This window comes from Corvus moneduloides, chromosome 8, assembly GCF_009650955.1.
Source record: "Corvus moneduloides isolate bCorMon1 chromosome 8, bCorMon1.pri, whole genome shotgun sequence".
In the NCBI taxonomy this organism is placed as follows: Eukaryota; Metazoa; Chordata; class Aves; order Passeriformes; family Corvidae; genus Corvus; species Corvus moneduloides.
Window position 1 is genome coordinate 32,362,047 of NC_045483.1, and position 14,761 is coordinate 32,376,807.

The 14,761-nt window shown below is 41.0% G+C and overlaps 1 protein-coding gene across 5 annotated transcripts; it reads right to left on the reverse strand.

The window, feature by feature from the left end:
- Positions 1-66: 66 nt before the first annotated feature.
- Positions 67-14,738, reverse strand: DNAJC12 (DnaJ heat shock protein family (Hsp40) member C12). 5 transcript variants are annotated; one of them, XM_032116481.1, is made up of 6 exons: positions 14,499-14,738; positions 10,304-10,422; positions 7,197-7,275; positions 5,376-5,515; positions 3,953-4,154; positions 67-2,179 (listed from the first exon to the last, which is right to left on the reverse strand). In XM_032116481.1, the coding sequence occupies exons 1-6, from the start codon at positions 14,530-14,532 to the stop codon at positions 2,085-2,087; spliced, it is 669 nt and encodes a 222-aa protein (XP_031972372.1). In that variant the 5' UTR covers positions 14,533-14,738; the 3' UTR covers positions 67-2,084. The 5 variants fall into 5 exon arrangements, with proteins under 5 accessions (XP_031972372.1, XP_031972370.1, XP_031972375.1 ...); XM_032116479.1 differs by having other exon boundaries at positions 14,466-14,738; XM_032116484.1 differs by lacking the exon at positions 14,499-14,738 and adding an exon at positions 14,201-14,443.
- Between the last annotated feature and the right edge of the window lie 23 nt (positions 14,739-14,761).

Genomic DNA, 14,761 nt, shown 5'->3' on the forward strand with positions numbered 1-14,761 from the left:
TATCTGCAATTATTTATCCAGAACAAACAACCAAAGGTTCTTTGCCAAAACCAACCACGCAATAACTGGCTAATAATGACATCAGATTTAATGACACAAACTATTAGTTTGCTGTTCAAAGGTCTATTGTATGTTCACTTCTCAAGGCAAACCAGCTCCTTAGGTGCTAAATCATCCATCCAACTACTCCCTTTTACCTTTACCCGCAAGTGAAATGGGGAGACAACAATCTGGGCTGCCATCTGATTCAAAGTGCTCCAGCTGGCTGCATTCCCATCTTCTTGTTGGAGGGAAAATTGTTCCCTATTACTTAGTAACCTTCACATAAGGTAAGAGCTTCTTCTGTTACTACTGTTTGACATTGTTTACAGTCCCTCTTTAAAAAATGGATGAAAAGTCTTTCTTGAGCAAATGCTTTGTATGAAATAAAGTATCAAATGCACTAGAAGAAAAACAAACCAGTAGTTACATTTTAAAAATGTCACAGAAAATTATTAATCTCATCTCTATGTTTTCAGCTGCAAAATATGCAAGGGAAAAGTATGTAAAATTAAAGATGATGTGCTATAAATCTGGCTATTGGTACCAATGCCATCCACTCTAGGGTCAGCATAGCTGTATCAGCGCACCAGCAGCACTCTGAGCTGTAACAAACTGGGACGAGCACAAGCAGCATTAACACTGGCAGCAGCCCCTGTGGGGCAGGCTGGCTCCAGGATACAGACGCCCCTGAGGTCACTAAGATAGAGGTGTTACCAGGTTCCATTTGCAGCACCTGGGTCACAGTCTGTGGCAAACAGGCCCCAAAAAAAAAGCAGAACAGTAAGTAACTCAGGCAGCACAGCATGGCCAAGCCACACACATCACTCCAGGGAGAGAGACATCAGATTGTTTCCATGTGGGGACAACACTGGACTTTCCAGGTTACACTTTCCATTGCACTGCCCAGGATTCATAACTGGATTCCTCAAACTTTTACCCCCTGAGGTGACAAATAACAAGAAATTCCAAAGGAATCGCTGTGGTGGGTGGAGGATTTAATTAAAAGATGAAAGCAACCCCTTTTCTGTATGCATGCAGTTTTATTTGCTGCTGATGGAATTATCTGCCTGCACAAAACCACACTGTCAATACCTGACATATTAGCCATGTTTGCAAAGAAGAAAACAAACACAAATAAACAACAATGTGGAATTTGAAAAGTTGCCCAAGGCATCAAAAACTTTTCATATGAGATTTTGTACACATTAGTGCTGACTAGTCTCATTTTTCATTCCTCCCTGTACAAAACCCTGATAAAACCATGTCTAGCACACCTGAGCAAGGAGGGAAATTACTATGAAGCCACAGGAAAATGCTGGCACACATACACAGGGGATCAGTTTTCCACCAATACATCTTAAAACAAAAATTGCTATCTGGAGAAGTAAAGTTCTGGAACTGCCTTACAAAATAAATAGCTGGTGCAAAAAGTGTTCTTGTTAAGGTAGTAAACAAGTGATTTTAAGGAGTGCTTGATCTGTCACAGATCCTTCTTCACAAATAACCTTCTTATTTCATCTATAGCATAAGATCACAATTCTCCTACAAGTTAAGTTTGTAATGAGTACATTATAAATCACTGCAGTGAGTACAATGCAATGGAGAAGTGAAGCAGAACACAGTGTTGAGAGATAAGCACAGTTCTGTTTACAGTTCATTGTCATACAGCTTTTGAAAGATCCTTGCTGAATAGGATACCCTGGAGTCCAGGGTTCTACTGAGAGTATATTTTTTATAACATCACACTATTGAGAGAAATATTAATCACTACAAAATATTTGAGAATACAGGAAACAATATATAAGATGTTAAATAATTTCACAAAATCACTTTATGTTAATACTGAAAAGGGCTTTGCTTATTAAACAGAAAAACTTCCATCTGTAATGCTCACAGCATGTGTGATAAATCAGTATTTAGACATTGACTGGAACAACATGCTACAATCAAAAAATACAAAATACAAATAACTTATAACTGCTAGCAAAAAAAAATACTGAACTGTTGAACAGATGATCTCATGCTCTTGTGTGTTTCTCGTTTTAGATCTCATAGTTTCTGAATTTCCTCAGGAGGTCCGATGGAGCATCACCCGACCAGCGGAAACGCAAGTGCCAGTAATTCCCCTCTGAAAACCCTGAGGGGAAAAAAAAAAAAAAAAGAGAAAGACAACTAAATTATTATAAACATGCATAAAATTAAATTTTCTGAAATAATCCTTGATAGTCTTCCCAAAAAAAGTAAGCAAAAAAGTGGTCACTTCCAGTGCCCTTGACTAAGCACTGACAAATAGGAGCACCCTGAATTCTTGGCATGTTGGAACAAGAACTCAAACACCAACCTTCAGGATAGAGATCGGCTGGGAAGGGTCCAAAGGAGAACAGCAAGAACCATGGCAGTCCCTAAAGAGGACTCACAAAGGAAAACTGAACAAATTACATTGGCTTAATCTAAGGAAGAAGAGATAGATGGTGATATGATAAATCTGCAAGTACGTGACCTGGGGCCTTTTAATACTAAAATGTCACCTTCCTTTTACAGGAAACTGAATCCTATGAGCAGAATTAGTGTTCAAATCTCTTATTTGGGCTGAAATAGCCATGTAGGGTGGTAGTCCAGAATTAATCCAGGCCAGCAGACAGGAACAGACAATGCCACAGTTTCAAAGTGGAACCCAATTTAATAATTTTTGCTGGACAAAAAAAAGAAGCATTATCAACATCTTAACATCAAGTATAAAGACTGAAGTGCATACAGACCCTGTCAAATATATCACAATATTAACATTTATTAATGTAAATACATGCCACTGGATAAATGAAGTAGGCACTTGATAAGTTTGTTTTTCCCATTCAAACACCTGAAAATTAAATTAAAACTTAAAAAAAAAAAATTGAGAAAGATGTCTGCAAAGAAAATTCACCATTATAAGGAACAAATGATGTTTCCTTTACTTCAAAATTTTACTGTTCTACAGAGGATGCAGTGATGATTTAACAACCAAAAAAAAAAGAGCAAAGAGTATGAAGTTATAGATCATAATTTTTCTAAATCAAATTTTCAGTTATGCCTGGCATACACTTCTTTGTAGAATGTTCTTATCTATTTTCTGCATTCCACAAATGTTTGGGATTACATTAGGTTTTGCTACCCTCACAGTTCACCCTAATTTCCTGTTGAATCAAACGGGGGAGAAATGACAGGACTTTGTTTAACAATAGTTCTCTGCTAACATAGGCCTAAGATTATGAAACTCCTGAAGGATCAGGCAGAACAGAGGATGGCCATGGTATTAAGGAAGCTTTGATCAGGCACAATGACCTAAACCAGAGCCAAGAAGTGCTGACTGGTCGGTGGCACTTCTGAAATACACATTTATTCTGGTGCATACACTATTTAAAAAAAACAAAACTGTTTGAATACAAAAGAAACCTTCAAGTCTCAAATTTTAGACCTCGTTAACTCATCAGATGCAAACTGTGCAAAAGTACTGAATAATGGATAAAAAACCTCAAACCTAAATATTTTTCTTAACATTTTTAAGCTTTATTTTTAAAAAAGTCATTGAAAATAGCTCCCTTCTCTTCTTACTTTGTATTTTTATATATCAGGAAAACTAATATTTCCATTTTGGTTGAAGCATTTTTTTTCTTCTTCTTCTCCAGTTTCTGGTTTTACTAGCAAACAAACAAGGCAACTTGGTATAGGGAGAAAGAAGCATCTGGAAACTTCAAAATTAAATAAATAACCAAAAGCATAAAACCCAAACCAAAATCCCAACCTAAAACCACATTAAAAAAGCTCCAAGTTGAACACACTGTTCCAGAGAAGAATTTCTCATGACTGAAAGTCCCCATTTCAGGCCAATCCTTGCATACCGCAATTTTCTGTAACTGCTGTTTTTACTTACTTGGGGACTCTGGATTCTTTGAAGACTGTGGTTTCACATCAGGAATTGCAACATCTTCTTGCTCCCTGCTCCCTTCCAACAATCCATCTCCATTGTTTTCAGTCTGTTGGGTCCACATCTCATTAGTTATGTTGTTGGTATTACCAAAGTCAGGAGCTTCCAGCATTTGGTCCTTCTTACCTTGGACAGCCCAGTGCATTGACTGAAGGAACGAAAAAGTAACAAAGAACTAAGCCCTATGCTTTAAAGGGTTTTTAAATTACTTTTTCTTTCTTATATTGCTGTAATAAATGGTTAAACAAAGCACAGTGAGAAGCCTGCAGGTCAATAGGATAGGGGAAAGCATTGTTACATGTCACAAACAGCATTGGAAAGGACACTTTATGTCAGGTGGGGCTGAAGAACAAAATGTACAAGTCATCAGAATTCTAAGGGCCTTTTGTCCAGTTTCTTCTGTCATGAAGAAGGCTTTTCAAGAGGGCTTGAATGACTTCAGAAATGTTCATTTTCAAATCTGTCTTTAACTTCAAAGTACCCTTTGAAAGCAAGGCAATTAAAAAAGATTTAATATTAAAGTCTGTCAAATAACATCTGTTTGGAACTGAACTAAGCTTAATTGGATATTTCCAGTAAACATTTAAGCTCAGGCATAATGCTGTAGTTGAAGAGTCTCTGACTTCTCTCCTAAGCAGAACTGAGACAGGCAGAATTGACATTGAAAACTTTTATTCACCTGCCTTAAAATATGACCATGTAGCCTTGTAACTATCATTCACTCTAATAAGGCAGGAAAAAAATAATTCTATATATGGAATTGAGATCTACTAGGGACATGCTACCAAATCTCAATAGCAAAATCAGGAGGGAAAACACCCTAAGAACCCCTGCCTCTGTCACGGGTCACCCCCCTAGCCTAGCAGGGCCCCTCCAAAGCTCTGTGGCAAGCCCAGGGTTCCAAGGAACTATCTTCTGGAGTTTTTCAATGAGATCTTTATTTAATCAGATAGTGTGAAAACCTATCTGATAAGCAATATACCAAAAGGAGAATATATTATAAAAAGGCCCCAGCTTTAACTTAACTTTGAAAAGAAATAAAAGTTTCCTACGAAAGCAAAGTGTGCTGGAGCATTTGGTAACAGCCCTAAAGTTACTTAAGCTTTCTATAGCACATATAAAAGCAGCAACTTGATAAATTCACTCTAAAACTACTGGCCTAACACCCTTCTGTGAATAGGCTTCTGAAGCCCTCCAATTTTTCCTGAATTTCCTTAACATCCATAGTGCAAGAATTGCTCTCCACTCTTCCCAAATCCTGGCACTGCAGCAGAAGTGCTGTAACTCACCCCCTCACTCTCTGCAATTTTTTGTCTGGGCCAGCCCTACCTCCCCTCCTCCTGAGGGCCCAAACTCAGCCACCACCAACCGTTTTCACAGAGCTGCTCAGGGCCTCCCACTGCTGGAAGGGGATGGTGACTTTGCTTCGGCGCCAGTAATCATAGCGTGCCCGGCTTTCTTCATTAGTGAGAGTCTCCTTGGCTTGCTGCAGCTTCTGGAAATTCTCCACTAGGACACAAACCAAAAGGATACTAGAGACAACACTTGTTCAGCAAAGAAATGAATTCAGATGCAAAAAAGGACCTGCCAGCAACAGCTCAGAGCAAACTAAGTAGAGGAGAAGGCAGAAGGAGAAGCAAGCAACCAAGGGATGTGGTTCTGCTTCCAGCTTGCACAGTTCTGGCTGGCCTTAGGATCACAGCACCACTGGTGGACTGACACCCTTGCAAATCAGGACTAAAATGTTCCTTTGTCTACCAGCTTCAAAAGCTCCTAAATTTGAGAGAAACTTACAGAGTACACAGGTGAAAGGCACAAGTCAGCCCCTGCAGACCCCTTAAAAAGGGAAATTAGAGCAACAGTGCTTCGAAGGAACACACTGAGATCTACAGCAGCACAGGAGTCAGAGCAGAGCACAGCAACAAGAACCTTGAGCAGGGAGAAAAAAAGATGAGCAGGAACTGACAAACAAGAAGAATAATCTAAATATAGTTCAGATTAATTAACTTGTGCATTTTATTAGGTGTGTCTCCTACATATGCAAAAATGTTACCCAGACTGCATGAATGAGAGCTCTCATTTTTCCCTACAGGGTAATTTTTCATGGAATGGTTACTAAGGATGCAGCTGCATGTTACTATTTGTGGAAGGGTTATAAAGATTTACACTTCATCTATGACTCACCTATGTTACAGTGATCTATTATTATTACTATTAGTCATTTATTACAATTTACAAATTAGAGAGATTTCTTCTGAAATACACTACACTGAAACACTAATCAAAATTGATAACTATAAATCAAACAAGAGACAACAGGCTGAGAGAACAATTGTACTAGGTTTCCTTATTCTAGAGTTACTAGTTTTCAACAAATAAAAGGTCTGCTTTATTTACTCTTTATTAAGCTTTAAGCTGATGAAATAAAAAACATACAGTAAACTCTCACTAGTACTGTAAAAAGGTATTTAAAGTAAATAAGACATGTTCAGGTAAAGAGAGCATAAAACATCTCTTCGTGACAAACAAAGCCACTCTGATATTTGGCACTTGGCTCCTGTTTTTTGTTACTCAGCTGTGGTGAGCTCTGCCCAGGGCTATCTATGGTGATGAATGGGTAAGGTTGGCTCCAAATAACTCAGGTGCTGCTCAGCCCTCCCATCTCGGAGGAGCTGCACCCTTTCATCAGCACAAACGTCAGCTGCTGTTCTGCAAACAGAGGCTCCTCGTGGGGCTGGCTTCTCTTCATTTCCAGTCATTAAATTACATTAAAAGAAACTAAAGCACATTTCATGGTTCCTCATGGGCTTGTTCCTGGAAGTAAATTAACTCATTGATGCAAGTGTGGCACTTGAATGCCACTGAGCATGGACGTGCACAAACTGCATAGGTCTAGGAAGGGACACACTCCAGAAATAAATTCTGTATTAAAAGATGTCCTATTGAAGAAAGGAAAAAAATTCAAGGTCCTAGAAAACAAAAAAAATCCAACAAGTGTCTTCCTGCTCTATCACAGACAAGCGTGCAAGTCTTAGAAAGAATATTACAAGCTTGCTATTTAAATAGAATGTGCTAATGCACATGATGATTAAAATATATTGAGGGGAAATAAAGTTTTAAGGCTGAATTTAGTATCTTGGCCATGCTGATAGAAGAAAAAAATCGTTTCTAAATAGGAAAGAATACATACCTGCTTTGGGGTTTCCAGGATGCTTGTCAGGATGACATTCAAGGGCTTTAATCTTATATTCTGCAAGAATTTGTTCAACCTAAACAAAATATTGAGACAAAGTGAGTAAACACAGAAAATATTTGCAAATTTTCTTTTTGAAAGAGGATGGGAAGAACAACAAAGAACACTGAAAGATTTTGTCCAATCCAATTTTACAAGCATTAGTACAAGCAAAGTAGGTAACAACAACCATCTGCCATTGACACTGCTTATTTAATTTCATTTCCACGCATTCATCCTTAGTCTTGTTTTTGTGAGACTCAGTCATCCCATATGGCTCTAGAAAAATGTGCAAAGACATTTGACCACAGAGGGAAAATGCATCACTTCAGTTGCTCTTTACTTTGCTTCATCAACTCTAACTTTCAACGGAGTCTCACAGCAGAAAGCAAAGGCCCTCTGTATTGCTGAAGATCAATTTCTGGGATTAGGTGGCTTCCTCCATATCCTCTTCATAGGAAATTCAGCCAGCACCACATGAGTTTTCCATCTTGGATACCCCAAGATAACTCGCTACATAACCAGCAGTTCACATTCGTTCTGTCAAATTAATTTTCTGTGCAAAAAGGTTGGCTTGCAGTAGAATAGATTTATAATCAATATTAGAATATTGGCATGTATTAGTTTATCAGTTAATTACAAATTCCCACACAGATTGTAAAACCATAAAGTGTTATAACCACTGGAAAAACTAAGACATAGTAACAGTTAAAATACAGGAGGCTACTGGACTGGGCATCAGCTTAGATTTTCAAATATTTAGTGCTTTTCCAAGTATCTTGCTGGTTATCATAGTTCAGAAGCCAAAACTTCTTTATGTCATTCCAGTTCAGCTTAACCTTTCACAATTTGCCCTAAGGTATCAAATAATTACTATTCTTTCCCATAATACAAAGGCTGTTTATACAAATTCCTCATTGTCAAACCATGAGAGCCACATACAATTTAAATTATTTCTTTCGAAGTTAAGTCTTGTAACATTTTTTCTTTAGAATAAAATTACACTCAACTAGCTGACCAAATTTTGTTGGCATGTTCTGGGAAAAAATGTGGTCTACGGTGGTATCTCAAGAATTCTACACTTTTCACTCTACTCAGTAGCTTCTTCCAGAGAAGATGTAACATGGTGTATTTACAGTCAGTAAGACACTTAAAAACACATGGAGTGTACAGAGAACTTAGTGAGACTGGTTACTGTATAGCCAGCTACCATCTTCAAAATATAGTTACTTAAAGGGGAACTTTAAAGTTAAAATATGTAAATTATAAAATGGGGTAAAATGTAGCAGAGGGGTAGCATGGAAGTCTTCAGCTTAAAAGAAAAACCAGTAGAAAGAAAAGTTTATAGGAAGTTTATACAACACACATGAAATTTATATAAAATATATAGTGAGGTGTTTTACCAAGAAGGGTATTCAATACCCACTGTATACGAATAGCATTGCTCTTAAAGAAGGATGTAGATTAAATCTCCCCTCTTCCTGCCACATCTGAAGATGAAGTAGGTGTCTGTGAGCTCAATTCTACCAGAAACCAACAATGAACCTGGTTTGTGTTTTTGAGTACAGCAAAGAATCTGTAGAAATGGAGAGTATTTCTGCTTAAATTTAACCAGGTCCAACCAAGACCAGGATATTCAGCAGCTTAGATAAAGTGGTGCAGCAGGGAGTGTGCTGTGTATGCCTAAAGCAGCCTGTGCCAAGTACTTGACTCCTGTACAAAGTAGTGAGATTGCAAAATCCCTGTAATGCTCCAAATTTCTGTGAGACCCCAGAAGAGCTGTGCAGGGTCCTGAGGGGAGGTGATCCTGGGGCTCAGTCAGCCTGGGATCTCGGAGTTCTTTCTCTCAAGTCAAAAAACAGTGCAGCAACATCTGCTGCTTCTCCCAACAAATAATACCTGACAGCTTGTTTTTCAGGACCCATTAGGATTTATTCCAGCTTTTTAATTTCATTTTTAAGCAATTTGAAAAATCATTATCAGATGTACCTGAACTGTTCATTAATTGCTAAGCCCTTAAGGAATTAGTGTGAGGTAGAAAACAAGAAATAGCATCTGCGAAACAAGGCTGCGTGGAGACTTGAGCACTGCCCTCTGCTGGGATCATTTCTGAGTTTCTTCAGGAAAAGCTTTACATTTCCTTCTGTGACACACCGAAAATGTTACACCTGATCTTTGTACTTGACCACTAGGACAAGTGAGAGTGTCTGACTAAATTTACTGAGCAAAAGACAGCTTTTATCTCCACTGAATACATCCCTCATTACAGCAGAGTAATCAAAACTCCTCTTCCAAATCAGAAACACAATTCCAGTCAATAGAACAGCTAAGTTTAAAAAAAAAAAAAATTAGCATACCAGACTAGCAAAGAAAAAAAAGTTATATGGACACTTCTAACATGATGCACACTTGTTTTGACTGCAAATCACTCAAAAATTGCTTAGCTAAATCTCATTATAAAGCATGGATCTGCTACCAAAACAAATTAGTAAAATTAGTATTTGAATGTCATTAAAACAGCCTTTAAAAGACATTAATATGGTAAATGATAGAGATATTGTTTTTGTATTCATCTGAACCAGTGAATACATTTTAAAAAATATTGTAATATGTATAAAGCTCAAGAAACTCAGCAGCATTATCAGTGCCCTAAAGCTATGAACTTTCATTGTATTACTTATACATAAATAGCTCCTATTCAATTTTCCAAACCAATAATACATATTCCAAACTATTATTTGGATGCTGTCAAACACATGCAGTTGGCTCCCGACTCATAACAATCTCACATGTTGATCTACACTGATAAATAACCCGTTACTTCAGCTCTCTCCACAATCCAGTTCTACATGGCACTTAAAATCTAAGCCTTACTCCAGGCTCTTAATGTCGGTACACAAAGGAGAAAATTGCGCTTCGCAAGGGAGAGCCTACAAGTGGCAATAAAGAACATTCCCAAGCCATTTCAAATATTCGTGCCCGCAGAGAAATAACTGCAAATTCCCTGCAGACACACGAGCATGTTCAAACTGTGAATAAGCTGGCGGGGAGGGAGAGGCTCTTACCGTCGCTAGCTCATCGCATCCCAGCAAGTTGTAGTAATCCTCCAGGTCCTCCGGGTTGCAGTTCAGGATCGCATCCATCGGCACCGGTCCAGCGGCCTTTTTCCAGCCGGCAACGGAGGCTGCGGAATACAGCGTCAAGTCAGAGCTCACGCAGGAGTTTGAAGCAGCCCAGGGCAACAGGCAGTTCCCAGTCCGGTGCACAGCTCCGTGCGGCGCTTTTGAACGCTGGCAGCTGGCACGCACGGATCTGGGGAGTTCCCCGCTGCCATTGGCACGATGCCAACCCGCCCGCACAGACCGGCTCTCGGCAATGCTGCCTGGGATTTGTAGTTACCAGAGTCACCTCAGCGTTAAACTCCCGTGTGGCTCCCGGCCAGATCACAGAGTTCTGGACACTGAAATGTGGCAGAGACTTCGCTCACGCCATTACCTATGCAGCCCCTGCAAACCAGGCACACACCGAGAGACTTCCCTGCACCTGAGCCATTTTTTGCTCAATTCTTATTTGCAACTTTTGCCACCATCTTTGACCAGATGATTAAATGGGTAATTAGAGAAAAGAGTAAGGATTACTTCCAAAATAACTATTACAGGGTGCAAAGTTTGGAGAACAAAGTACCAACTTGCCAAGGTCTGTCAGAGTTCTACCAGTCAGCTCAACGAAAAGGGGGTAACCTTCACTCTCTGAAGGCTTCCTTGGGCACATACACACTACTCCTCAAAACAAAAACAGCATCTGTACATCATTAGCATGTCTGACAAAATAAAACTACCCATAGACACGAAATACTCACTGTCTACTACCAAATTAAAAACTCCTCCTCAAGCTAAAGTACTTTCAGACTGCATATTGAAGGTCTGTACTGTGTGCAAAACATGTTCCTCATTTTACATTGAGGTGAAATACCTTTAAGGTACCACGGCCGCTGCCCAGCAGAGACTCTGGACATGTTTGGTGTCACCCATGACCTGTTTGATTTCAAAAGATTATTTCCTAAGTGTAATATAACCATGTGCTGAAGTCTTTCCCCTGGAGCCTTAGGAGTTCTGATTTTACTTTTCCCACCCCTGCAAGATCTCTGTAACCCAAGACATTTCATGTCATTAAATCCTGATGATTCTTTAACAATTACAAATAGATGCTGTGAGTAATTATACATTTCTAGATGCAGTGATCTTGTAGGAGAACAGATTCCCAGGATGCGACCAAGGCTGGAACACGCCATGTGTCAATCAAGGAAGGACCCAGTGGTCTCAGAGCTATTTATGAATAACAAATAAAGAATTTTTGCATCCACAAGTGCTTTATTATCTGCATTATTGATGTTCTGCAATGACATTTAATATTAATCTTCCACCACTTTCTCTTCAAGGCCACATTGTCTGAAATTTTCTACTTTTACTGCATGTTCAGATAGCCTACTAAGATTATAAAATACATAAAGTAGATAAAAGAAGGAATAATATTACAAGAAAAAGCACAAGCCTTGGTGAAACCATTTAAATCTGATAGAAAACTCTACCACCATATTTTTCTGAGTAAATAAAACAATAGAAATTCTTTTTAAACATCACTACAAGTGGAAGAATTAGCAATTACAAATCTATCTCCATCATTCATAACTTTATAACCAGAGAAGTATTGGAAAGAAAAAAAAGTCTTTTAACAAGAGAACATGTAAATATTTAAATAGGTTGTACTCTGGGGGAGGACAAAAAACAAACAGCTGTCCCTCCTCCCAACAGCATTCCTGATATCCCTTCCTTTTCCCTTGTATGCCTTTCGTATTTGCATAAGGTGAAAGGGAAGCTCTTTAACCCTTTTCCCCTCCAGCCTTCAGTGGCTATTTCTGTGCTGCCAGGCAGCTGCACATCCAAGGGCTGCACTCCAGTGACAAACATGAGACCTTCCTGTACTCATCTGGTCGGGCCACACAAACCAGGGCTCTGATCCAAAGTGCAGCAGTGCCCCTGCCCCTCGAGATCCCGGTGCTTGGGGCACAAAGGCTCCCACAGCACCGGCTGCAGGTTTGTGTCTGGAGGACACAAAATACACTGAATAATAATTCAGGCTTTTAGTGCTCCTACTGACTTCAGAGGGGCAACTCCCAAAGCATCATCAAAAAGGAGAGCAAGAGCACCCATATGAAAGATATGGAAAAAATACAAATATTAGCCCCAGGACATAAAGTTCATTTAAAAGGGAATTGCAGCACAGGAGATGCCACAGATTATTGCCTACACATGCTGTGGCTAGTGTTGCTCAGGATGTACAAACTGTTCTGGAAGTGAGGAAGTCTCATATTTGTTCTCTGTACCCAGTCACCAACAAAAGGTGTCTCTCAGCCCTAACACATATTGACAATTCTGTTTGTTTAGAGCCAAGAGCAAAATGAAATTCTGCTCCAGTGTAACAGGACATTTACTAACAACTTGTAAAAGTCATAAATGGCCCTTTAAATGAAACAGTAAGATCTGGAAATCTCTATTTGAATTTATTCCTGTAAAATACATCAAATCTTCCGGGACCAGTTCTTCTCAACTGACTTGAGGGGTTTTGCTTCCTGAGGGGAGAGAACACATTTACAAGAAGTCCAAGATACAATATACCTCATTCAAGTTTTGCATGTTTTGCCCCATCCTTGTCCTCACATAAGCTCAGAGCTGCAGAAACAGAAGAGGGCCCAAGCACTGCCAAACTGACTGCCCAAAATAAGGGTAACTCCTGCAACACCATCGTTGCAGTGGAGAAACTGCAACATGGAGAAACTTCTGCAGTATCAGAGGTGGCTTTAGGATCCCTGAGTCACTCCCTCATCGATATCTTCACGGAAAGCCTCACATCCTACATCTACATCACTTGGATAATTTCGTCCTTAGGACACAGTCTTCACACAACCACCAAAACAAAAAGCCCCACCTCCCCTTTATATGCTGACAAAAGCATCTTGCAAGTGCTTTTTAAGAATTATAAATCTTGCCTTAGCTTCCAGAAGGAAAAACAATGCTTGTATACAAAGTTGCATAGAATAATAAAAACTTTCTGATTCACATCTGGTTACTCTGCAGCTTGTTTCAAGAAGCAGGTAGTGTGAAAAAACAGTATGTACTTATTTTTCAGGGTTGTTAATACCTGAAAGAACCAGAAAAAAACCCCACCTCCTTCCCCCTACAAAGACTACCTATAAAGTTAATTATCCATAAAGTAATCCCTTTTGAACCCATACGTATCAAAACTTTTAACTCCAAGGGTTTTTTTTAAAGCTGTTGGTTATCAAGGCCTGCAAGGGGGACATTCTACCCGTCTAACTTGGGTCTTATGACTAAATTTAGGAATTCCATTGTATTAAACCCACTAAAACTATTCTGCAAATAGCTTGTGATGTTGAACAGTAACAAAAAAACAATATTTAAATTTATATCCACGAAGTTTAGACCAAAATTCTCTGTTGGTGGCAGTCCCGGGTGAAAGGCCAAGTTCTACCCAGTCCAAACTCCCAGGTGGAAAGAAACTACGCCATGGAAAATCCACGCGTGGCACCTCCTGTTCGCTGTGCAGTGATGGTCCCGCTCCAGCGCCCAGGTGGGGCACTAAGGACTGCTCCTACACTCCACATAACAAAAGAGATCACTGGGAAGCCAGGCAGACCAGCCGCGCACACCCCTGCAGGGCACGGGAAACACAATGAAGTTGGGGCCGTTCCTCGAGCAAATCCCAACTCTCGCCGCTTACCGGCAGGTCTCTCCTACACCACGCAGGCTCCATTCCTACAGCAGCAGTGGTTTAGACAGGTGCTGGCCCCCCCAAAAAAGCTCCTGCATCCCAGGAGCTCAAGTACCGCGATGTAGAATCCCAGGTGGGGCCAATGTGTTATCCCGGAGAATAAGGGGCAATACCTTAGAGCATCCCTGCCAAGAGCCCGCGGTGCCGCTGAGCTCCCTTAGCAGACAGGCAGCGGCCGTGCCCTGTGAACACCCTCACCCTCAGCTCAGGGTGCTCAGAGAAGCCGCTCCGAGTCCCCCGGCCTCGCTCTGCGGCTGGGAACGGGCTCAGGGGGCCGCCCTACCGGGCAGCTTCCCCCGGCCAAGGTGCCGCACAGCCTAGCAAAGGGCTCTGCAGCGGGGAGCTCGCTCCCGGGAAGGGGCACTGTCTATCCGATACCCTGACGGAGAGCGAGCCCTGAGGGCTTCTCACGCGGCTGGCGAGGCGCGAACACCGGAGCCGCCATTTGCCGGGAGCCGCCGGCCGGGGAGCGCAGAGGAGCCGCGCGCCGTCAGCGCTCCGCAGCGGGCGGGCTGTGAGCGGCACGCGGCAGGTACGGGAAGGGAGGGCACGGGGGCAACTCCGGGCGGCCGGGCGGGGCCGGGCCGGTCGCGCCTCTCAGCGTTTCCCCAGGGTCTTCACGCCGCCATTGCGAAGCCAGCCAAGGGAGGCGGGCGTGAGGCGGCACGAGCGCC